Genomic DNA, 26584 nt, shown 5'->3' with positions numbered 1-26584 from the left:
AATTGCTAGGGGCATCACATTGTAGATTTGAAAAAAAAATTTATCTTAATCGAATGTCATATGATCAAATTATGGCATCCAGAATTTGGCCTGCTACTTGGCTTCTCGATATAGCTCATCTCGTTCTTGAATCCTATCCATCCCTACTCGTAGTGGACAAGGTGGTCCACATCAACTTTAGGGATTCTCCTGGATCATAGAGAGTTGCTTGGTTGGCACATCCAGAGCTTCTTCGAAGTCGATTCAGAACCTGTGGCTAGTATTGGGTGAGCTTTGATGGAGAGAGAATGTGGGAAAGAGAAGTCTACATGGAATACGAATTTGAAGTTTTTGTAAAATTTGTTTCCGGCTTGGATGGGACCAGACAAGCTATACGAGAATCGAGGGAGGGGTAGAGGGATTCCATATCCTACCATCCAATTAAGGATAGGAAAGGGGGCGAGGCAACAGAAACAAGAGGGGTAAATAGGTTTGAGAGGAGATATGAGCTCTTTGGGTTTGTGAAGGGAAAGAAACATACCATGAGCCGGGTTTGCATACAAGGTTCGAATCCCAATACAATAATTATCAAGATTAACCAATATCTCGGCAACCAAGTTTTTTCGAGAGATCAGCTAATATTTTCAAAACAAAATATTGATGCCTTTACCAATATGGTAAATCCAGATTAAAAACTATATAAATATTACTTTCAAAATGAATAAATAAAAAAATTATACTTAAGGAAATAAAAGTGATTAAAAATATCAATCTTATGTGTGTATGTATATATATCGTATTGATCGAGATAATGTGGTCAAGACTTTCACATAGATCACATCAGGAGATACTCCATATTGATACAAATTGAGATCTTGATCAAGATGAAAATCTTGGTTCTATAGGTCTATGGGTTGAAGCAAGTTTGATCTTTGGGTGCATACTAGGATAAACCCAACTTGACGGCTGATTTCATCCTTACACATCCAATCCATTGTGATCTGCATATTAGATTCTCTTAAGAAATCTTGACATGCTAGCATTCGAGTTAGAGCTCCAATTAGATCCTTTGGATCTGTGTGGTAGTGTTAGCTTGAGTCAAACCCTATTTAAGCCAGATAATTTACAATTGAAGTCAAGATTATTGTGTCCTTTACCTACGAAAAAGGATTTTCTCGGAAAGTTCCTACATAAAAGCTATCCATTTTTAAAAATTGCTATAGCAACATATGAATGAATGTGGCAAGTCATACCCTAATACTGTCACGCCCCGAATTCGGTTCATGACACGGCCGTGCTATTGCGAACCTTTGCCCGCAATAACACGCAGCCACTTTAAAACTTTAAATCAATTATGAACAATTTCTTTCTTGAATGTTATCAAATGTTTCATCAATAAAAGATTGATTACAAAGCATCTAAAAATAGCAACATTTAATGTGTCATTTTCTTTTCCCCATAACCCTGAAGCATGTCACGCTCCTCATTCCTAGCATCTCCTATTCATCTGTAAGAACATAAATAAATGGATATGAGCTATAAAGCTCAGTAAGTAACTATGCATAATCTTATCTGATCAATCATAATATTTTCTCATACAAGTGCATTAATTTAAGAAACTAACAGTTGTAACAAAGTAAGCATTTCATATAACAAACCAGTCATAAAACTATGCATGTCCATTTATGCAACTTCATAAACATGGCTATGCATCATAAAACTTTTGTCATTATCCCATGCTTTGAAATCCGTACTTGTCATTATTCATGCTTTGAAATCCGTGCTCATCATTATTCATGCTTTGAAATTCGTGCTCATCATTATTCATGCTTTGAAATCCGTACCCATCATTATTCATGCTTTGAAATTCATGCTCTCAGATGATAGTGCAGCTATGGTTACTATTATTACCCGTGACAGGGCCATAATCTTTACCAACTATTATTCCCCGTTGGCAGGGTCTAAGCCAAGCTATTATCACCCGCTGGCGAGGGCCGTATGCCGAGCTACTATAACCCGCTGGCGAGGGCCATAATATTTGCCAACTATTATTCTCCGTTGGCAGGGTCTAAACCAAGCTACTATAATCCGCTGGCGAGGGCCGTATGCCGAGCTACTGTAACCCGCTGGCGAGGGCCATAATCTTTGCCAACTATTGTTCTCCATTGGCAGGGTCTAAACCAAGCTACTATAACCCGCTGGCGAGAGCCGTATGCCGAGCTACTGTAACCCGCTGGCGAGGGCCATAATCTTTGCCAACTATTGTTCCCCATTGGCAGGGTCTAAACCAAGCTACTATAGCCCGCTGGCGAGGGCCGTATGCCGAGCTATTGTAACCCGCTGGCGAGGGCCATAATCTTTGCCAACTATTGTTCCCCGTTGGCAGGGTCTTCTTCCAGTTACTATTACCCACTGGCGGTGGTCGTAAAGCCAAGTTACTTTTACCCACTGGCTGGGGTCGTATGCCTAGTTACTGTTATCCACTGGCGGGGGTCGTACATAGTAATCTGAGAGTTCTTTAAAACATATCATGCTCTTCATAAATCTTTCTCATAAATACATTGGAAAGTGAATAATGGCATCATGCCGAATAAAATTCATGATCATGCTGAAAACTTTATTTTTCTATGCATCTTTCTACATCATCATAATCATGTGTATATACTATAATAATAATCATGATCCAAAATTATGTAATCATTTGCTAACACATGCTTGATCCTAGTTTTGTGAAAACATAAATAATCATATACAATTTCATAATCGAGTAATCACAAGTATTTGATGAAACATAAGATTATATCAGGTACTTTTTCCACAATTCTTATACATAATTCCAATTGCATAAATAATACTTTTTCATCTTATAAAACGTGATACATGGTCCATAATAAGATTAAGACAGGTTACTTACATTAATTTGCTCACCCAAATGCCAATTCTCCAATACCTAGCAAGATCATTAAATTACATGTCACTTGCACATCTAATCTTTATTCATTTATAATCTTAAAGTCATTTACAACCCATCCATAGGGCTCAATTTTATTTTTGGGTCCATAGCCTAATTCAATTTCTGATTCAGGCCCATGACTCAATTTAATTTCTGGTTCTGGTCTGGGTCAGCTTCTGGTTCAGACTTGATTCAACCTCTGATTCAGGTCTGATTCAGCTTCTGGCTCAGTTAATTCTAGGTTTAAGAATATTGGGCTCAGACGAGGGCCTAGTCCGGCCTCAGGCCTTTAAAGCCTTGTTCATTTGCAGCCCACCGCCGAAATCAAGCCCAATTCGGCCCATAGCACTTTTTTACTTTTTTTTATTATATATATATATATATAAAAATATATATATATATTTCCCTTCTTTTCTTCTTTTTCTTTTCTTTTCCTTTTTTTCTTTTTCTTTTCTTCTTTCTCCTCCCTTCCCGAACATTCTTCTCCTTCTTTCCTCTTCTCGTCCCGATCTCCTCCCCTCCTCTTCTCCTCTCCTCCCATGAGGCAAGGAGGTTCGCAGGAGTGCTCGGGAGAAGGCCGGCCCGAAACCGGCGGCGCTGCGGCCAACCAGCGACGCCTGCGGCGGCCGTGGTCTGGCCGGCAGCAGCCGCAGCCCAGCTGGCCGCTCCTTTCCTCCATCTCCGGTGGGGGAAGATGAAAGCTCGAGCACCGTCGAAAGCAAGGAGGGCCTCGGATCACCCCGATCTATCCTCTCCATGGAATGCTAGGTTACGGTCGAACTAAAAATGTGAAGGAGATGATCGGGAGGAGGAGGGTCTTCAGCTGTCAACAACCGTGGTCACAACCGTGGCCGATCGTGCCAACGCCGACTCAGCGGCCGAACACCACAGGTTGAGTCTTCCCCCTCCCTTCTCTTCTTCCATTTCTCTTTTGTTTTATTTCCTTCTACCTCTGTTTTTATCTCATGGCTAGATTAGATCTAAGCTAAACAGGATACAAATCATGAGGGGGAGAAGGGTTTAAGGTTTTACCTTGCTCCGAGGAGGAGCCGAGTAGCTCTTCCGGTAGCTTGATCGCTTACCCCGGTGCCTCAGCCTCCTACTCCGACGGCGTCGCTCCTGATCCGATTCCTTGCACAGAAGGAGAAGGGAATGAGAGGGAGTGAGAGAAGAGTCCTTGGGTTCTTATAGGCTCGGCGGGGAGGGAGAAGTGGTGGTGATCGTGGCTGTCAGGTGGTTATAACCGCCTCAACAGTTGCCGATCTCCACCGCTATTCCTCCCAAGTCTCCAGATGGGCCGGGATTTACAAATACAACGGCCAAAATGAAGGTAACCACTGGAATAGAATTCATGGTTGTAGCTGACAGGGTTGCTGAAGTGTAACTAAGGGCAATGGAGTGTATGTTTGTGCCTACAACAATCCTAACAAAAAAAAAAAAAAAAGGCTGGACAAGTCAAAATTTGTCCTGAAATTTTGCTCAAAAAATTTGTTAGAGTGAATTAATTGGTTGTTTAATGATGGAAATTGTTCGACATTATATTATGAATAGTAATCTCATATGAATGATTAAAGAATTTTTTTGTATGGATATCCTTCTAAATATCAAATTTTGCATGAATACCCTTCCAAAAATTGATATTTGCATGTAAAATGCTGTTATTGTACAGATGCCCGTAATATAACGGTTGTTCTAATAGTGTTAAAAAAATCATATTTATATTAATAAAAAATAAAATAAAATTTTAAAATTACACTATTGTTCTTGTTTTCTTTTTCTGCCCATTAAGAATATTTTAGTCATTTTAATTTAAAATCGTTAATTTTTTAACATCGTTAGATAGCATGGGTACATATACAAAAATAATTAAAAAAGAAGGGTAGAATGGCAAAACAAATGTTTTACGACGGTATACATGCAAATATCAATTTTGGAAGGGTTTCATGCAAAATCGAATATTTAGGAGGACATTCATGCAAAAAAACCATGATTAAAATATGCTCAAATGAGAATATATGTTTAAATTAATTATGATAAAATGTATTCAATAAATAGGTCCCAAAGCACAGACAACATTAATCAAAGCAACCTTAAACCTTAGCAAAAAAAGCCACCTTAATTAGGAATAAAGAAGATATATGGAAATATGTGCAATGGAAGTATGCTGTCTGGACACCTAATCATATCGTAGTTTTAGTCGTGAAAATCTTTTGTACATGAGAGAATGAAAGGTAGAAAAATGGAAATTTGAATAAATGTCAGGTAAATTTTAAGGCAAATTAAAGTTATATGAATTAAATTTGAATCGTTGTTTCACTTTTTATATCTATACCTAAATGTTGCAATTAGTTCTCTATTATCGACAATATAATAGGAAAGGAAAAAAAGTGACATGAAGTCCCAAAAATGGATTATCGACAATTGGGCTGCTTTTCTTGCTAATTAGTAAATTGTATGGATTTAGGCCTCCCTTCTTCTCCATGATGATGATGAAGATGATAAGAATGATAGTAGCAGCAACAATAACAGTAGTGGTAATGAGGATAATAGTGATGAAATATAAAATAAGAAAGAAAATATGGATTGTAAGGTCATTAATATGATAGCTAATGAAACTTACCCAATTTAAGCAAGTAAGAACATCTCGAAGAACACCATAAATATGGGAGTTGTAGAGCTCTCTTACTTGAAAATATAGATCTTGAATAATCAAATCTAAATAAGAAGGAAAGGAATTCCACGAAACAGGAGCAAGAATTACCTCTCAAGTACAAAAGCAATGGGTATAACCAAGAGGAGAGTGGCAGCAAATTGTCCATAGAACACAAACAAGGATGTGGGATGCACTCATGCCACCATTGAAGGCAGCCTTGGAGAGCATTTGCATGCCTGCGTAAATAAGTCTAATAAGAAAGACAACCAGGCAGACCTCAATATCTTCCATGACTAAACTTTGGCTTGGAGCAACTCCAAAATAGAGTGTTAGATATATATAGACTGTAAGCACAGATCCGAGACCAAGGTGGAAATGTGTGCATCAACAAAGGAGATTTTTTTCTCCTTTTTCCAGTGAAAGAGAACAAATAGAGAAAGTTATGCTGACTAGAAATCCAATTATAAGTATAAAAGGATGAAGAAGTGTAACTTGGAGTCACCAACCACACTAGGCATCTGATGCATCTTCTTTCGCCATCTCATCAAGATTCAAAATTTTCTCACTCTTGCTTATTTTTTGATGTAGACTCATTTTGGATAAGGCCTAAGCCCCAGTTAATCCAACTAGAAACTTGGCAAACCATTCAAATTCTCACTTATTCATGAACACAACCCAACGGATGGATTGATAAAGTATAGGTCCAAATTGATGGCAGACTTGATTCATGCCGGCCACAATCATAAGATATGTCAACATGATTATCATTTCTGGTGCACTTACAATTTGAAATGATTAATGTTAGCCACAATCATAAGATATGCTAATATGACTATCATTTCTGGTGCATCTCAAATTTGTATCATAAATAATAATCATGTCGGCATATCTTGTGGTTGTGACCTGCACGGATCAAGCCTGCTACCACGAATCTGTGCCCAAAACCCGAACTAGTTTGATTACCTGGTTCGGGGAAACCCCATCCAATCTGATACCAACTTGAAAAAAAAGAGCCAATGAAGGACCAGCAAGACGGGATTGGTCTTACGAAAGCTACCACTAAAAGCATCGTGTCATCCGTGGATCCACCCATCATGGACGGCATTGGCCCGAAGTGGAGCTGAACTCAGTTCCTGCCTTGCCCAATTTAAGGATAAAAAAAGAAGACCTGAAGTGCCATGCATCCGTCTACAATACAAACAAAACGGATATTTTTTTTTTAAAGAAATGCCATGCATCCATCTGTCTACAAGCATAAAAAGATCTCTATAGCAAACTAAGCCATAATAAAACCTCTGAATGTGACAAACTGAAGAAAAGGTTCGAACAATGTACCATCTGGATGTAAGCGGTGGAATTTTTTAGCCAGTTGAGATGGCTATGAGTGTACCAACCGGGGCGGAAAACAGCACTTTGTTGCTTCCCTTGCTGTGGATAACGTTTGAAGCCGAACTTTGGTGGCATGATTTAAGAATTTGGACTGTCGTGGATACAAGGATTAGTGGATAATGACCTAAGAAACTCGAACATGTGACCGGATGGAGAATCATTAAAGAGATGACAAAGCCCAAGGTGGAATGCATGGTGGACAAAAAGTTTCCTATAATCTAGACCTAGTAGGTTGGTTGTAAATGTGGTGGGTTTTACTTTGTAGTATTCTATGCCTTAGATCTTGTAAGGTTCGGCTTGTAAGATGGCCTAACCTAACAACAGGACTGGAGCAGGGCTTAGCATGGTTTGCTCCTAAATCTAATCAGGGAAGAAGTACCCAGGACCCCACCCAAAAAAGCTAGTCGGAAGGTACTTTTTGGGTTCCTTAGTTCTGTATAAGTACCCAAGATCTCCTCGGCGAATAACTGACATGGGACTAAACATATGCTTGCACGAGTCCTCATATACTCTTCCGTTCAAGCCCTAACGTTCTCGTTAGGCTAAGAGTTCAAATTCATTTAAATCTAATAACTAACATCATGAAAGGCCCATGGTCAGCCTCCATGCTTTTTGAAGCGTCAGCAGATCACGGTTGGGGAAAACTATTTTTCCTGTAGTGCAACAATGATGATCCCAAACTCACCACCCTTTGTCTCTAAGACTGTTATGCAAGCGCTGCTATTACTAAACAATAATTATTCAAATCCAGCTTACAAGTTACAACTCTTGAGAGACCGCGTTTTAAACTAAGAATTGCTGAACTTATTTAGACTTGTGTTATGCCATTTTCTTTCACGTCCAAGGAAGCTTTTCTTTCAACTTCAGTTGGTGTATTGTGATCTGTTTGTTCTCTTCTCTGTCCCCAAAGAACACTATAAAGGCCTCCAACCATAAGAAGTCCACCCAAAACACTGCATGCAGCAGCAACATTGAAAAAGTAAGCAAAATTCCATTGTATGCATATTAGAAGTTGAGTAAGGAGATCACAATTAGAATATCAAATGACACCTTCCCAAATTAACCAATTCTCCCAAGATAAAATATGAGCCCATGATTGTGATAATTAGAGTTAGTGGAGTGGACATGGCCAAAAAAACGGGGCCTCTCTTCTCAATGAGCCAAGACTGCAAGTAGAATGCAACTCCTGTGACAATGATTCCCTGCATGTATCATTTAAAATTTAGATTTAGTTGTTGCAATAGTTAAAAAAAATTTGAAATTTTTTATATAGAAATGTTGATGATCTTTTAGACAAATAAATTACCACTAGCGGCAATAATATTTGAAATCTAGTCCCGCAAAATTATACGCAACATAACCGAAGTTTTTTCTTTTTTCTTTTTTTTTTTTGATGAGAAAAAGAGGGGGCTATCCCGGCCCCATCCAGCCATCTGGGTGTAGGCAGGATTCAAACCTAGGTCACTAGATACAAAAGCCCAATGACTATACTTGAACCATACTTTCTTGTAGATCACAAGAATTATCTCAGCACTTTCCAATCTTCTCAAGAAAAGAAGGGAAAAAGAAATCATGCATCTTCCCAGGGTACATAAAGAGCATAAAGACTGTCATTTTGAGAAAAACAGCCGGAATGCCACCACTTTTTGAGTTCAAAAGCAGAATCTTCTCCAAGCACATACATATCCTAGTCTTGAAGTAGATTGTATAAAGTCTTATTTTTTGAGAAGATGGTGGTTATTCTCCATCACTCATGTTTGGACCCCAAGACCTCTCATTTTAGAGAGAAGGGTGCACAACTATTGGCTTGAAATATACCAAGCATTGTTGCTGAAGCTACCAAGTCCTGAAGTGCATTGGTTTTATTTGCAGAAAGATGCGCAAATTCTACTTACAGAATAGATGACAGAGACGAGGCCGGCGTCCAAACCCAACTTCCACCGAGAAAAGTCTCTTTCCAATGCTAGAGCAATGAAGAATGACTGAAAGGCGCTAAACAGACACTGGAGAGTAGTGAATGTAAGCTTGGAGGGGTACTCCTTCAACAAAGGTACCTATAATTAGGAAGTAATGCACAAATATAAGAAGTGTATACTTATGGAACCCAAGGGGAAACTGCAAAGTAGCATTCTCCAATGGACTCAAATCCTGATGGAAATTCTCAGAGGCATATACCTGCAGCACCATCCACAGAGACCATGTCGCGTTGGAAATGGTCATGAGAAAGGTTCCCAAGACCCAATTCTTTGTCGAATTGGTGGGAGGATGATTGGTTTCTCGGCTTCCATGGCCAAGGAGGTGATGATGATTCAAAGGTTTGAAGTGAGGTCCTTTGTAGAAGGCCATCTCCAAAATACCAGCCAGGCAAAGCAGCACCCCAGAAACTTTCATAATCCCGGAGAGCCTCTTTAACTTGATAGTCTCCTGGCTGTTGTGAATGGATATTGAGTGTTGAGATACATAACCACATCTCTTCCATGGTGCAATAACAAGCTAGAATATCTATACTGTACTTGAATGCAGGAATTTAGTTCTTTGGATATGCTAATTCTCCTTCATTCAGACATTTGTCGTACAACATGCTTGCATAGCAAAATTAGAAAGTATTTTCCTCATTTAAGCTGTGCCCTGTTGGTGCCAAATGGAAGTAGGGCAAAGAAAGATATGGTTGGATGCAAGGTACACCATCTTAATTGGTACTGGCCCCATACTGGTGCCATCATGTTACTATGTCGGTATATCTGGTACAAGGGCAGCTTCGGCATATCGAGTGTTGGTACGTCTCTTATACTACGTATTGGTACCAAATTGGTATGGTACGGCACTCTTCATACTGCCTAATTCGATATGGTATGGTATATCTTGGTTAGATGGAGACTAGTGAAGAGTTGATATGATCCAATCCCTCCATGTATTGCACCTTCACCATATGAAAACAAAGAATGAACATAATATACAGGGGGCATTGCATCATATACACAAAACATGATCCCCATACAACTGAGTGTTGGCCATCAGTAGTGGCGATCTAAGTGCTCTCGAGACTATAAAAACATGATACCTGGAAAGCCACAATCAAGTGATTATATTAGTCTAAAAGAAGAGGCAATTCTGAAAGTTTTCATGCTGGCCAGACTACAAACCAAAGGTCATGCTCCTTAGAATACGGGCTATAATCGTTCTCATCTAATGGTCCTGATTTTTGGGCATACTGTGGTTGTAGGGAAGCAGAAAACAGTTGAAAACTTCAGGACCTATAAGCAAACCGATCAAGTCATACCCAAATGTTACAGCCACAATAAAGGTTACCACTGGAATGGAATTCATAAGCGCAGATGTCAAGGTTGCTGAAATTGAATCAAGAGCTACAGCATATATGATCAAGGTGGCAGTGACCCTAAAACAAAAAGGTCGAGTGGTTAGACAAGGGTAAAATAATGTTTAAAATATAATACCTTTACAGCTTACCTAATTAGCAGACTTATTATAAAACAATGCAAAAGTATACACAAACTCGTGTCTGTGTGTGTGTGTGTTTCACAAAAAGCTGGATGCTAGGGAAACTTTTCTTGTTCTTTTTACGACTTGTGAAAGGATACAAAGTAGATGTGTAGAATTAGGTCTAATTGGAAATCTTGCACTAAAATGACGCATCAAGCGGAATCAGTCCAGTGATCCTACTATCCTAACCTATTTATCAAAAACACTGAAAACAAACGCAAACATTATTATAGAGATCAAATGTGCCTGCTTGCCATCAATTAATGGTTTTGACTCATGTAAATTTAACAGGGATGCAAGCTTTTTGTTTGAAGGATGCGAATAGCTTATTCGCATGTAGGTCAGACAACTGCCTAAAGCTTATAGTGTGTTGGAGAACTAATCCAAGTGTTTGGACACATGCAACTAGGGTGGAGAAGGTTCAGACATAAAAGAACCAATAAAAGTTGCAAACAAATGGACTGCCGTGTTCTTTATGGCAATTAATGTGATAGCTAATAAAATCTAATTCAAAATTTCCATCAAAAAAGGGACAAAACTTACCCAAATAAAGAAAGTAGGAATATTTTGAAGCAGAGCTTAAATGGCAGAGGTGGAGCAGCTTTCCTAGAAAAAAAATTATAGAGCTTCAACAATCGCATAAGAAAGTGGAGAGATTCAAGAAAATGAAGGACGAAGTACCTTTCGAGTGCAAATGCAAAGGGTGCCAAGATTAGAGTGCCAAGCACTAGTCTATAGAGCACAAACACGTAGGCGCTCATGCCTCCATTGAGAGCAGCCTTGGAGGTAATATGGAAGCCCGCATACAACGCTCTAACGAGAAAGACGGTCAAGTAGACCTTAGGATTGTTCATGACTAGAGTTTGGCCTAGAGGCTCGGATAGAGATAGAAGGCCCTGTGTACTCGGGTGCAAGAAAAAGAGAGGAAACTTCGCTTATTTGATGGCTAATCATGAAGGCAGAAGGTTTGCAGAAGTCCCCTGAAATGGATCGGATTCCAAGTCAGCAGCAGCACTTGGTGCCACTAAGATATTAACTCAAATATTCATCTATTGGCTTCCAAGTCAGCAGCAGCACTTGGTACCACTAAGATGTTATCTCAATTTATCTATTGGCTGTGCAAAGTGCATATTCTGCTCACTGGGAAGCTCGTTTCAAGAGAAAAGAGAGTCTAGTTTGAATGCCTGTTTGGCCTATCAAACTATGCCACGTACCCAAGAGACTCAGTTCCCATAACCACCACCATGGTTTCTTTCCTTTGCTTGTGCAAATTAGGAGCATGAGCATGCTTTTGTATGGGCTAGTTCACTTGATCAGCCCATATGTAAGGGTTGGAGTAGAGACCGAAAAAAAAAAATGATAAAACTTTGTTCAATTTGGAGTAGGAGATGAAAAAAAAGAATAGAGCCTTGTTCGACTTGAAGTAAGAGATGAACTCCTCAATCTCAATATCCTACAAGTGCTAGGACTCCAACGGCTATTTAAAGACTCCCACATTCTTTTTTGCCTCACTATCACAGATTTTGCCGATTATTACCGCTAAGCGACCATCGGTTCCTTTCTCCTTCTTCTCTTGGCATCTAACGGCCTTGGCTCACAGTGCTCACCAAGAATTTTAGTTGAGTGCTTGCCGGAGTTTTAGATTCTAGGAGGAAGTTCTCTTTCTTCTTCTCTCCTCGCCCTTCCCTTTTCTCTCTCCTCTTCTCTCTTTCTCTCTCTTCACCACTCTTTCTCTCTTTAGAAATCCTATGGACTAGTGGAGGTCCATCTTGATGGGCTTGGATGACCCCTGACCCTAGAAGGAGTCGTAGGTCTCCCAGATCTACGTTATGCGGCCCTAGGAGGGTTTCTAATTAACATTATGCCGCACTAGGAGAGGGTTCGTGATGGCTTTGCTATGATCATATACTATAATCCATAGACGATTATGATTATTCTAATGATAAGATCAGGCTCTATAGGTGAGCAATCATCTAGGCAAGAAGGTTTTGGGCAAATTTATTTGATGCCTCGAATTCGTAGATTGAAGAGTTGATCGGTGTTCCTGTACTTGAGTCTAAGACTGATCAAGGTAAGAAGAGTTGATCGTTGTTCCTGTACTCGAGTTTGTATATGGATAATATGTATTTTGTAATATGTATCGATGATTTTGAGATCGCATCATTTGCCATGTGCTTGTTGATTGATTTGTGACATGGTTATATAAGTATATATTTCTTTACTATATAGACATATCAAATATTAGTGATTATAGTTGTATGGATTGTGGTTTTGGTTGTTTGAAATATAATACTGATTATGTTAAGATTTAGGCATGAAATATAATATAAAATTATATTTTCTCTGGTATGGATGAAATTGAATGATTTAATTGATGAATAAAAAGATTTTGACTAGATATGTTATGCATTGCAAATCACGGGCCGACTCATGGCACATTGGTTTGCCACCATGGGCTAAAGCGTGTATATTTGGTTTGCCATCACATGCAGGCCGAAGGGCAGATATTTTGATTTGTTACTGTGGGATGAAGTGCAAATATTTTGGTTAGCCACTATAAGCCGAAGTGCGAATACAGTGGTTTGCCACCACGAGCTGAAGCGTAGAAGTATGGTTTGCCAATCACGGGCCAAAGAATGACCATGGATAATCCAAATTAGAAAAATAATTGTTGATCAGAAATATGGATAAAAATGAAAGATAAAATATATGAAACCAATCTATGATAATATTTGCTGTGTTTTTTTTTTTGAATGAGTTGTATGTTTGATTACGTACATTTATGGATGCTTATTTATATGGGTTTATTTGAGCTATGTTGAATAATTGGTGTGGGATTTGTGAATTTTGCCTACATTCTTATACAATTTATAGTTAATATTTATTTTAAATTTATTTTATCTATATTGGTGTGAGTGTGTGGGATTATTGCTGGGCTATAAAGCTCACACCATTTCTTTCTTTTTTCTTTCAGAGTCCCAAGATATATAATTTTGAATAGGTTGGGCGTAGAGTTCGAGTATCTGAATTAGGAGTTAGTTAATTAGTTTATTTTCTGATACCGATAAACATTTGAAAATCTTCTAATTGAACAAAATAGTTATTTGATCATAATGATTTATTTAGTTAGATTATTCGGCTAGTCATTATTGATTTAGATATCTAAAAATATTAGAAATTGTTCATTTTAGGCATTACATGATCTTTATGGCATTGTCTTAAAGTTTATGCGGCTATGTCACGTGGTCAACCCAGATGATGGGTTTTGGGCGTAACAACTTTAATCATGAGATTGGGATATCTTGGTTCCTCCAGAAAACAGGATGACCTACCGTCCCACCTCGTCTTCATGATCGAAAGTCCATTAACCTCCATCTCTCTTTTCCTCTTCATTTCTTTTCTTTTCTTTCATTTCTTTTTATTTTTTTATCTTATCTTCATTTCTTTCCTCTTTAATTTTTTTCTTTTTCTTTTTCTTTTTTTTTTTCCTTGTTTTTTTTTCGGCTTTTGTTCCTCTTCCTCCCCCACCCCCCGCGGCGCTCTTGTCGGGACTTGGAATCTTGCTTTAATGGCAGCATCACTAATTAAACAAGTCGAAAACCATTCAACCAGCAAAAAGAACGGACCTTAAAAGCCACCACCAAAGAACTCGCAACAGCACAAGAAAAGCTAGATGCAGTTCATGAAGTAGTCCGCACTGCACTAGTCAATCACCATGGCCACTCGAGACCCGCACTCAACGCTGGTGCGATTCACAGCACATAACCTCCTACCTACCAAAATCTGGCCACCTTTGTTGCTGTGAGCCCATTTATAAAGATACTTCGATTAATTCTTTGTAATAAACTGCCACTCAAATATGCGATGCTCTGCAAAGTTTTCCAGTGGACGTAATAATATGCTCGATTACACGCTTGTAGTGGCATGTAAGAGAACTTAACTTTAGTTGTTATTGCCTCGTACCTAACTGTTTTCTGCTATATTCTTTTTCTTAATAGACTGCTATTCGATGCAGGATGGAGACAGTGAGCTCTACTTTCCAATATTCTATATCTAACAATGCCCATAAAGAAGAAGAAAGATCTATAAATATATACATCCAGAGGGAATCAAGAAATCTTTTGTAATTGCACAACTACAACAACAAAATAGAAAATCGGACGCTGGAAACAACATATATGCTGACGCAACAGTTGCTAAGAACTTCCATCAAAGAGGAGCTGGCATCCAACATGCATCTACCAAAGCAGCAGCTAGCGGCTTTCTCCTTCTCGAGGATTCAAGAGCACAGTAACCAGTCCTTTTTTAACTCCCCAGACACACAAAAGAACAGTAGATAACTAGATATATTATGCAAGGACAGATAGTGCTCAAAAGATTATTTTAGATAATAATCAGATGCAGCATAAAGGCTTGAAACTTAACAAGTCTAGATTCAAAGTCTTCTTGATTATAAAGGTTTGAGTTAATCTATTCATCTAACCCTCCAACCCAGATGTAATCTATGTCAAAAAAGCAGTACTAGAGCGTTGCATATTGATGAACTGATATGGATCTAATTAAAGTGGAAGCCCTCCACAGTGATTGCACTGGAGAGGCTGTTTCCGTGATGTTGGTCTCTTGTTCAGGAGTCCCAGTGGGAGATGGATTTGGCGATGGGGTCAAACTGTCACACATGAGATTTACAAAGCTTGGTTTGGTATTTGTTAGGCATCTAATTAAACTTCCTTAAAACACTGGTTCCACTACAAGCAACTCAGGACTGGTCATTTTGTTGACTATTTTTTAATCAATACGTATGACTAAAGAAAAAAAAATTACTTGTCCAACCTCAGCATTTGCTTTGCGGTCCTTCTGTTCCCTACTCTGACCCCACAGTACACTGTAAAGGCCTCCAACCATCAAAGCACCGCCTATAACAGTGCAATTGTTAGAAGGGAATATGAGATATACCTTCATAAAAGTAAACAAAATTCAAAACCTTGAACTCAACTGAGCATTCTGAAATCACCTTCCGAGTTTTATCTCTTCACCTAAAAAAATTGTGGTGCATGCAATGGTGATAACAAGAGCCAATGGAATGGACATTGCTACAAAACCAGGGCCCTTCTTGTCGATGCACCAACTTTGCAAGTATATTGCGATTGCAGTGACGAAAACACCCTGCCATGCATTCTTCCATTACTCAAATGAAACGATTACAAATGACTCACAATCAAAATAATAATAGAATGATAGAACGGTACACTGCACAAAAAAAAAAAAAAATCCGATGCTTTTTAATATATATACCGATGCTTATAAGTGTCTGTAATTTTATTGGTGCCGCTTTTTAAAGCGTCGCAAAAACGTCAGCAATATTAGCGCAGAAATTTTATTTGCCGACGCTTTTAAGAAAACGTTGGCAACAAGGGACGCTTTGTCAGCGCCCTTGACGACGCTTATAAGCGTCGGGCCATTTCCGATGCTTATAAGCGTCGGGCCATTGGCGACGCTTTTGAGCGTCGAACATTTCCGTTTTAAGCATCGTTAGAGTTAGACTTATTCTAAATTTTGACATATGAATATTTCAAATTTTGGTATTGTCGATACCTTTAAGCATTGTCAATACTTATTCTAACGACGTTTAAAGCATCATTGGAGTTATTTTTTAAAAAAAATTATTTAATTTTTTTTAAAATTTTATACATTATTTACCAAATAAATACATATCAAAAATTACATACATAACAAAAGTCACATGTCATAATCAACCGGATCATTCGAAATATTTATATTATCAAATATAATTATATTTGTATTGTCAATTTACATTTACAATGTGCTTTGAAAACATAAAAAGCATACATATCGAGCTCCTAAATAAATAGTCTACAAGGTATCGGAGGTCAATGGCATCATCATCATCATCTCTACGAGTAGATGAAATATCAGAAACCTACAAGAAAAAAATAGAAAATTTGCTGCTTTCTATTTGTTTAACTCTTCTCTAATTATTTAGAAGGGCATTCTCTTGTTTGTCCGTCTAATGGATGTACCTTATAGCATCCATTATGAATCTAAGCAATATTCTAAAAGAATGGTATTAAAAGAAATGATATTGAGCATTCAACAGGGCCTAAAAAATAATGGAAGTTGTCTTGGTTTTTAGTTGACTCAACAATGTTATATATGTTTAGATATAGCAAATTTGAATAAAGCATTCCAATGGTGAAGTGGAACGCTTCAAATCAAATAAAAACGTAAAAGAGGATTATTAGGGCACCAAGCAAAAATATCACCAGAGAGAAGAAATAGAAAATCACCAAAGTGAAAAGTGGGCTGACTGAGATCCATGGGGCGACAATAGCATCGTCGATGGAGGAGGGTGGTCGGTCGGAGTTTCAAAGAATACCATGGATTGGCGGTGGATACGGGCGGAGAGGAGGAGGAGACGGAAGAGAAGAAATAGGAGGAAGAGAAGTTGGCAAAGGAGGAGAAGAAAGCCAATGGAGAGGCAAAGCTGGAGGAGGCTGGTGGCGAGGTAGAGGAGGAAGAGCTCACCCCGTCCTTTTGTTATTGGCTTCCGATGATGCTTATAAGCATCGTCTTATTATTGGCTTCCGACGATACTTACCAAAAAGCATCGGAAAAACCACGTCCTTCATCCCCAATGCTTATAAGTGTCTTCATATTATTGGCTTCCGACGATGCTTACCAAAAAGCGTCGGAAAAACCACGTCCTTCATCCTTGACGCTTATAAGTATTGTCATATTATTGGCTTCCGATGACGCTTACCAAAAAGTGTCGGAAAAATCACGTCCTTCATCCCTGATGCTTTTAAGCGTCGCAATCTTTCTACGCTAATAAGCTACGTTGGCAAATTTTAGTATGGTAACCAAATTACCGATGCTTCTTTCTAGCGTCGGCAAATTATAGTTCCTATAGTGTCCGTATTTCCTATATTTTCTCTTTGTGAGAGGAAAATTTCTCAGAGTCTTAGAGAGAAAATATTTTCATTTTAGCTTAAATTTGTACTCTTGCCCCCTAATTTTAATACAGGTTCAGAATCCCTTTTGATAATGCAATTAAACATGGAGAAGTTTTGTAAATAAAACATGAGAAATGACAGTCACATGAAATAGTTATTTCTAGACCTTGACCTGATCGGAATAAAGCCTTACTTCAAGCTAAATGTGCTTAAAAGATTTCTTTTTTAAAGAAAAAGTTGTGGCTTTATGGTAGGATTATAGTGCACCGAACCTGGCTTTATGATAACTGTATGGAAATTTTGGGAGGCTTTTAAGAGGATATATAGCATTATCGATAAGGCTGCAAATAGGTTGAGTTGACTCGTGACCCGACCCGACCCGACCCATTTTGGAGGACCCATAGGGCCAGGTCGGATCCTAAAAATGGACCCGTTTCATTTTCTGGATTAGGTCTGAGTTCACTAAATTCAGACCCGACCCGACCCGAGCCATTTGAAATTTAGATAATTTTGAATTTCTCGATCACTACATAGGTCGTTGCTTGCTGCCTTGATCATGATTTCTTGATCGCTGTCATCGCTGTCAGATGCCACAATCCATCGCTGGCTTTCTGGCTATGCACCGCCACCGCCCCCGCCGCCGCCGCGAACCTCAACCGCCTCCCTCCTCGCCTTTCTCTATCCTAAGAGAAGGCCGCACGACCCTTCCTTGTTTTGCACCTTCTCTGAGCTCTCTCTCTCTCTCTCGTGATTCGAGCCCAGTAGAGGGTCCCTACACTATGATCTAAGTCGACCCAGTAAAAGAGTCTTGAACGGTCCTGGTAGCCGAGTAGGCTGTGTATCTTTGGACTCCATCCTCATAAATTTCTATTGAGCTATTTGTACCCTACCCCGGCCGTTGTTTCATGATTTGATTAATTGAATTAGCTAAATCAAACCATCGGATGCTACTGTCAAGCTAACCCTATCCTTCCTCTACCCCAGATAGCCCCCTTGTAGCATCTTATATTATGTTGTTTTGCACAACATTGATTCTCTTGGGCCTTCAACGGTATATTTAGGTTTCAAAATTGAATATGGATTAATTGGGCTTTGAATGGTTTTAAATAAATTTGGTTAAAGTTTAAGGTTTCAAAGCGCAAAGAGATACGTAATCCTTTCACTCCTTGTTAGTTTTCAAATTATCGGTTGTTTACAATGCTTGAAACTGTATAAAAGATAAATATGATATTTGACATTGATGATTTCATATTTTTCTTAAATAAAGAATCGAGCTTATGATATTAAGAAAATTGTATTTTATCATAAGAGAATGTTTCCTTGAATACTTTATTTAAAATAACTTGTTTATGAAATATAAACAATGATGTTGTTTACTGTTTTCAACCAACTTATATATATGTTTAAAAAATTATGAATATTAATTATAAAGGCTCTTAGCCGGCTATGATAGCCCCTAGAAGTGGGATAAATCAACACCTTGGGGCTATTTCCAATGAAAACAGCCCTGCCAATAGGTTAATGTTGGTAATGATCATGAATTGGGATACTTTGTCGATTACATTAACAGCGAGATAAAGCGATTATAATATTAAATATCTGTGAGTATTATTTTGTATGGCTGAATAGTAAATATTTTATGATTCTAGTTATTTTTATTTATTACACTTAAAACCATATTTATGAAATTTGCATGGTTCATATATACATGTGCGAAGGTATAATCGGTTTTCTAACTTGTCTTATTATACTATTACTATGAAATAATCTATTTGTTAATAAAAGTTATTATCTCTAAATGATTCATTGAGCTTTGTAAAATCTAAGGTGGTGTGAGGTTTGCTTTCACTTTTCTTTTTATCCTTTCAAATGAGTAAGGTTGCTAGAAGTGGGAAGTGATCCAGGCTTTGGAGTTTGTATTAGCAAGCTTGTTCAAATAAGTAAGATTCTAGATTTAAAAGCTCTGTACCAACGACTTATTTCTTTATTCAATTTCGTTACCTTACCTTGTAGCTGTACCGAGTTTTCTAGTTTAATTCTTGCTTTCACCATTGCTCAATTCTTGCCCGGGCTGAATGGTGCCCCACTCCCCTGCTCCATCTAGAGATCTTATTTTTTAGTTATTTTCCCAAGTGGATTTCCTTCCCCTTTCCCAGAAACGCTGGAGCAACAGTTCTTCCCTTTCCCAAAAGCGTTGGAGAAACAGCCAGGAATGTCCCCCCAAGCTCGAATTTTTTAGGTGAGTGATGTTTCGGGGTGGTTGTATTGCATTGTAGTTTAACATTACTACTCTTTGATGGATTTTTCTTTTCGTGGGCAGTACTAACTACTCTTTGATGGTGTAACTCTTCACCCACTTGTGGAACATTTGTTAATGCCTTGTGGTTGAAATGAGCTCTTAGGTCTTTTGAACTTTATGTAAGTAGCATCAAACAATAACAATGATGTAGACCATCAATAATGATGATCCCAAACTTTATGCAAGCGCTGCTATTGCTAAACAATAATTATTCAAATCCAGCTTACAAGTTACAACTCTTGAGAGACCTCATTTAATTTGAACTAAGAATTGCTGAATTTATTCAGACTTGTGTTATGCCATTTTCTTTCACGTCCAAGGAAGCTTTTCTTTCAACTTCAGTTGGTGTATTGTGATCTATTTGTTCTCTTCTCTGTCCCCAAAGAACACTATAAAGGCCTCCAACCATAAGAAGTCCACCCAAAACACTGCATGCAGCAGCAACATTGTAAAAGTAAGCAAAATTCCATTGTATGCATATTAGAAGTTGAGTAAGGAGATCACAATTAGAATATCAAATGACACCTTCCCAAATTAACCAATTCTCCCAGGAGAAAATATGAGCCCATGATTGTGATTATTAGAGTTAGTGGAGTGGACATGGCCAAGAAAACGGGGCCTCTCTTCTCAATGACCCAAGACTGCAAGTAAAATGCAACTCCTGTGACAATGATTCCCTGCATATATCGTTTAAAATTTAGATTCAGCTGTTGCAGTAGTTAAAAAAAAAATGAGATCACAAGAATTATCTCAGCACTTTCCAATATTATCAATAAAAGAAGGAAAAAAAAAATCATGCATCTTCCCAGAGTACATAAAGAGCATAAAGACTGTCATTTTGAGAAAAACAGCCGGAATGCCACCACTTTGAGTTCAAAAGCAGAATCTTCTCCAAGCACATATATATCCTAGTCTTGAAGTAGATTGTATAAAGTCTTATTTTTTTAGAAGATGGTGGTTATTCTCCATCACTCATGTTTGGACCCCAAGACCTCTCATTTTAGAGAGAAGGGTACACAACTATTGGCTTGGATTATACCAATCATTGTTGCCGAAGCTACCAAGTCCTGAAGTGCATTGGTTTTATTTGCAGAAAGATGCGCAAATTCTACTTACACAATAGATGACAGAGACGAGGCCGGCGTCCAAACCCAACTTCCACCGAGAAAAATCTCTTTCCAATGCTAGAGCAATGAAGAATGACTGAAAGGCGCTAAACAGACACTGGAGAGTGGTGAATGTAAGCTTGGAGGGGTACTCCTTCAACAAAGGTTCCTATCATTAAGAAATATTGCGCAAATATAAGAAGTGTGTACTAATGTAACCCAAGGGGAAACTGCAAAGTAGCATTCTCCAATGGACTCAAATCCTGATGGAAATTCTTAGAGGCATACCTGTAGCACCATCCACAGAGACCATGTTGTGTTGGAAATGGTCATGAGAAAGGTTCCCAATACCCAAGTTTTAGTCGAATTGGTGGGAGGATGATTGGTTTCTCGGTTTCCATGGCCAAGGAGGTGATGATGATTCAAAGGTTTGAAGTGAGGTCCTTTGTAGAAGGCCATCTCCAAAATACCAGCCAGGCAAAGCAGCACCCCAGAAACTTTCATCATCCCGGAGAGCCTCTTTAACTTGATAGTCTCCTGGCTGTTGTGAATGGATATTGAGTGGTTGAGATACATAGCCACATCTCTTCCATGGTGCAATAACAAGCTAGTATATCTATACTGTACTTGAATGCAAGAATTTAGTTCTTTGGATATGCTAATTCTCCTTCATTTAGACCTTTGTCGTACAATGTGCTTGCATAAAAAAATTAGACAGTATTTTCGGCATTTAAGTTGTGCCCTGTTGGTGCCAAATGGAAGTAGGGCAGAGAAAGATATGGTTGGATGCAAGCTACACCATCTTAATTGGTATTGGGCCCTAAACCGGTGCCATCATGTTACTATGTCGGTATGTCTAGTATAGGAGCTGGTTCGGCACATCGAATGTTGGTATGTCTCGTATACTACGTACTGGTACCAAACCGGTATGCTACGGCATTCTTTGTGCCGCCTAATTGGATATGGTATAGTGTTTCTTGGTTGGATGGAGACTAATGAAGAATTGATATGAACCAATACCTCCATGTATTGCACCTTCACCATATGAAAACAAAGAATGAACATAATATACAGGGGCTGGGCATTGGATCATGTACACAAAACATGATCCCCATACAACTGAGTGTTGGCCATCAGTAGTGGCGATCTAAGTGCTCTCGAGACTATAAAAACATGATACCTGGCAAACCACAATCAAGTGATTATATTAGTCTAAAAGAAGAGGCAATTCTGAAAGTTTTCATGCTGGCCGGACTACAAACCAAAGGTCATGCTCATTAGAATACGGGCTATAATCGTTCTCATCTAATGGTCCTGATTTTTGGGCATACTGTGGTTGTAGGGAAGCAGAAAACAGTTAAAAACTTCAGGACCTATAAGCAAACCAATCAAGTCATACCCAAATGTTACAGCCACAATAAAGGTTACCACTGGAATGGAATTCATGATTGCAGATGACAAGGTTGCCGAAGTGTAATCAAGAGCTACAGCATATATGATCATGGTGGCAGTGACCCTAAAACAAAAAGGTCGAGTGGTTAGGCAAGTTTAAAATGATGTTTAAAATATAATACATTTACAGCTTACCTAATCAGCAGACTTATCATAAAACAGTGCAAAAGCATACACAAACTCGTGTGTGTGTGTGTGTGTGTGTGTGTGTGTGTGTGTGTGTGTTTCACATAAAGCTGGATGCTAGGGAAACTTTTCTTGTTCTTTTTACGACTTGTGAAAGGATACAAAGTAGATACGTAGAATTAAATCTAATTGGAAATCTTGCACTAAAATGACGCATCAAGCGGAATCACTCCAGTGATCCTACCATCAAAAACACTGAAAACAAGGGCAAACATTATTATAGAGATCAAATGTGCCTGCTTGCCATCAAGTAATGGTTTTGACTCATATAAATTTAACAGGGATGGAAGTATAGATGTGAATTTTATGCGCGCAAGCTCTTTGTTTGAAGGATGTGAATAGCTTATTCGCATGTAGGTCAGACAACTGCTTAAAGCTTATAATGTGTTGGAGAACAAATCCAAGCTTATAGAAGAACCAATAAAAGTTGCAAACAAATGGATAAGCATGTTGTTTATAGCAATTAATTATGTGGTAGCTAATAAAATTCAATTCAAAATTTTCATCAAAAAAGGGACAAAACTTACCCAAATAAAGAAAGTAAGAATATTTTGAAGCAGAGTTTAAATGGCAGAGGTGGAGCAGCTTTCCTAGAAAAATATTTACAGAGCTTCAACAATCACATAAGAAAGTGGAGAGGTCCAAGAAAATGAAGGAAGAAGTACCTTTCAAGTGCAAATGCAAAGGGTGCCATGAATAGAGTGGCAAGCACTAGTCTATAGAGCACAAACACGTAGGCGCTCATGCCTCCATTGAGAGCAGCCTTGGAGGTAATATGTAAGCCCGCATACATCGCTCTAACGAAAAAGACGACCAAGTAGACCTTAGAATTGTTCATGACTAGAGTTTGGCCTAGAGGCTCGGATAGAGATAGAAGGCCCTCTTGTGTACTTGGGTGCAAGAAAAAGAGAGGAAACTTCGCTTATTTGATGGCTAATCAGGAAGGCAGAAGGTTTGCAGAAGTCCCCTGAAATGGATCGGATTCCAAGTCAGCAGCAGCACTTGGTGCCACTGAGATGTTTTCTCAATTCATCTATTGGCTGTGCAAAGTGCATATTCTGCTCACTGGGAAGCTCGTTTCAAGAGAAAAGAGAGGCTAGTTTGAATGCCTGTTTGGCCTATCAAACCATGCCACGTACCCAATTATGAGCATGCTTTTGTAACACCCAGCCTAGCTAATAGGAAACTTGGCCTAATTCTAGAAAGACTTGGAGTAGGACACAGGAAAAAAAAAAAAAAATAGAACTCGATTCGACTTAAAGTATAAGATAGACTCCTCCATCCCGATTTTCTACAAGAGCTAGAAAATCTAGCCTCCAATGGCTATTTAAAGACCCTGACACCCTCTTTCGCCTAACCACTGATAGGTTTTATTGATCGCCACTGCTAAACCACTACTGGTTCCCTTCTTCTTCTCCTATTAGCATCCAACAGTTTTGGCTCATAGTGCTCACCGGAGATTTCAGTTGAGCGCTTGCCAGAGCCTTAGATTATAAGGCGTTCTATTTCGTTTTCTCTCCTTTCCCTTCCCTTCTCTCTTTCTCCCTCTTCACCACTCTTCCTCTCTCTAGAAATCCTATGGACTTTTGGAGGTCTAGACATTTTGATGGGCTTGGATAACCCTCGACCTAGGAGGGGTCCCGAGTCTCCCGAATCTATTTTATGCGGCTCTAGGAGGGTTCTTGGTCAGTGTTATTCGGCTTTAGGAGAGGGTTCCGGATGACCTTGCTATGATCAGCTGCTATAATCTATGGACGATTATGATTATTTAATGATGAGATCTAGCTCTACAGGTGAGCAATCGTCTCGGCAAAAAGGTCTTGGGCAGATATATTTGATGTCCCGAGTCCATAGATAAAAAGAGTACTTGATCGATATTAGTGTACTTGATTTGGAGATCGGTTAAGGTAAGAAGTTAATTTTGTACACAATCACTTATATAGATAACATGTATTTTATAACATGTATCAATGATTTTGAGATTTGCATCATTTGACATGTGATTGTTGATTGATTTGTGACTTGGTTATATATGTATATATTTCTTTACTATATAGACATACCAAATATTGGTGATTATGGTTGCTTAGATTATGGTTTTAGTTGTTTGGAATGTGATGCTGATTATTTTAAAATTTGAATATGAAATATAATATAAAATTATATATTTTTTTGGTATAGATTAAATTGAATGATTTGATTGATGAATAAAAAGATTTAGATGTGGGGGCCCGTTGGGGTAAAACCTGGCCGGAACCTTCCCGCTGGGGGGGCAATATTGTGGGAGGGAGGGGGCCTTGAATTTAGTCCCACATCGGCTAGTAGCGGAAAGGTTCCGTGCCTTAAATGGGGGGTGGAAATCTTTTCCTCTCGAAGGCCCTTTTGTGGAACAAAACCGTGAGGAGAGCTTCGGGTACGCTCGACCCCCAAAGCGGACAATACCTCGGAAGGAACGCGGTCCTCTTTCTCTGCTAGCTTAATGTGGGCTAGGCTGTTGTGTGAGGCTCCGGCAGAATGCCGTCCCCGCAACAGTTATATATGTATAAATTTCTTTACTATACAGACATACCAAATATTGGTGATTATGGTTGTTTAGATTACGGTTTTAGTTGTTTGGAATGTGATGCTGATTATTTTAAAATTTGAACATGAAATATAATATAAAATTATATTTTTTTTGGGTATAGATCAAATTGAATGATTTGATTGATGAATAAAATAATTTTGACTAGATATGCTATGGATTGTATGTCACAGGCTGAATCATGGCATATTGTTTTGTTACTACGGCCTGAAGCATGTATATTCTAGTTTGGCACCACGGGCCGAAGTGCGAATATTGGGTTTGGCACCGTAGGCTGAAGCGTAAATATATTGGTTTGCCACCGTGGGGCAGTGCAAATATCTTGGTTTGCTACTGTAAGCCGAAACGCGGATATAGTGGTTTGCCACCATGGGCTGAAGCGTGGAATTATGGTTTGTCTATCATGGCCTCACGATGGATAGTCCAAATCAAAAAAATAATTGTTGATCAAAAATCTAAATAAAAATGGAAGATAAAATATATAAAACTAATGTATATAATATCTGACGTGTTCTCTTTCTCTACATTCCTTTTACCGTCTCACCTCGTTCTCCCGGTTGGAAGTCCATTAACCTCCATCTCTCCCTTTCTCTTCATTCCTTTTATTTTTTATTCTTTTCTATTTTTTTGTCTCTTTTTATTCCCTTATTGCTTTCTCTCTTTTTTTGGCTTTTGATCCCCCCGACCCCCCGCGCGCGCTCTTGTCGGGACTTAGAATCTTGCTTTAATGGCAGCATCACTAATTAAACCAGTCAAAATCCATTCAACCACCAAAAAGGACGGACATTAAAAGCCACCACCAAAGAACTCGTTACAGCCCAAGAAAAGCTAGATGCTGTTCATGACGTAGTTCACACTGCACCAGTCCATCGCCATGCAAGACGACAGTGCCCACTCGAGCCCCGCACTCAACGCTGGTGCGATTCACGGCACATACCTCCCACCAACCAAATTCTGGCCACCTTTGTTGCCGGCCAACAATTTTTGAGCCCATTTACAAAGATACTTCGATTAATTGATTCCTTGTAATAAACTGCCACTCAAATATGCGATGCTCTGCAAAGTTTTCCAGTGGACGTAATAATTTGCCAGATATAATATGCGAGCTCTACTTTCCAATATTCTAACAATGCCCATAAAGAAGAAGAAAGATCTATAAATATATACATCCTGAGGGAATCAAGAAATCTTTTGTAATGCACAACTACAACAACAAAAAAGAAACACGGACGCTGGAAACAACATATATGCTGATCCAAAGTTGCTAAGAACTTCCATCAAAGAGGAGCTGGCATCCAACATGCATCTACCAAAGCAGCAGCTGCTTTCTCCTTCTCGAGGATTCAAGAGGACGGTAACCAGTCCTTTTTTAATTCCCCAGACACACAAAAGAGCAGTAGATAACTAGATATATTATGCAAGGACAGATAGTGCTCAAAAGATTATTTTAGATAACAATCAGATGCAGCATAAAGACTTGAAACTTAACAAGTCTAGATTCAAAGTCTTCT

The 26584-nt window shown here is 38.7% G+C and overlaps 2 protein-coding genes across 2 annotated transcripts; both read right to left on the bottom strand.

Annotated features, from left to right (window-relative positions):
- Nucleotides 1-6783: 6783 nt before the first annotated feature.
- LOC103704423 (WAT1-related protein At5g64700-like) lies at nucleotides 6784-11456 on the bottom strand. The gene is made up of 7 exons (XM_088715099.2): nucleotides 11157-11456; nucleotides 11019-11081; nucleotides 10255-10371; nucleotides 9150-9402; nucleotides 8870-9028; nucleotides 8025-8176; nucleotides 6784-7927 (listed from the first exon to the last, which is right to left on the bottom strand). Exons 1-7 carry the CDS (start codon nucleotides 11327-11329, stop codon nucleotides 7783-7785), a joined length of 1062 nt encoding a protein of 353 aa, XP_088571225.2. The 5' UTR covers nucleotides 11330-11456; the 3' UTR covers nucleotides 6784-7782.
- An 8365-nt stretch (nucleotides 11457-19821) lies between these two features.
- Nucleotides 19822-23673, bottom strand: LOC103704424 (WAT1-related protein At5g64700). The gene is made up of 7 exons (XM_017842096.5): nucleotides 23155-23673; nucleotides 23017-23079; nucleotides 22251-22367; nucleotides 21140-21392; nucleotides 20862-21020; nucleotides 20271-20422; nucleotides 19822-20173 (listed from the first exon to the last, which is right to left on the bottom strand). Exons 1-7 carry the CDS (start codon nucleotides 23325-23327, stop codon nucleotides 20029-20031), a joined length of 1062 nt encoding a protein of 353 aa, XP_017697585.4. The 5' UTR covers nucleotides 23328-23673; the 3' UTR covers nucleotides 19822-20028.
- Between the last annotated feature and the right edge of the window lie 2911 nt (nucleotides 23674-26584).

This window comes from Phoenix dactylifera, chromosome 2, assembly GCF_051530095.1.
Source record: "Phoenix dactylifera cultivar Ajwa chromosome 2, Ajwa_hap1_PhDact_Kaust_v1.1, whole genome shotgun sequence".
Lineage (NCBI taxonomy): Eukaryota > Viridiplantae > Streptophyta > Magnoliopsida > Arecales > Arecaceae > Phoenix > Phoenix dactylifera.
The sequence above is the reverse complement of the archived record's forward strand: the minus strand, read 5'-3'. Positions and strand labels throughout refer to the sequence as shown.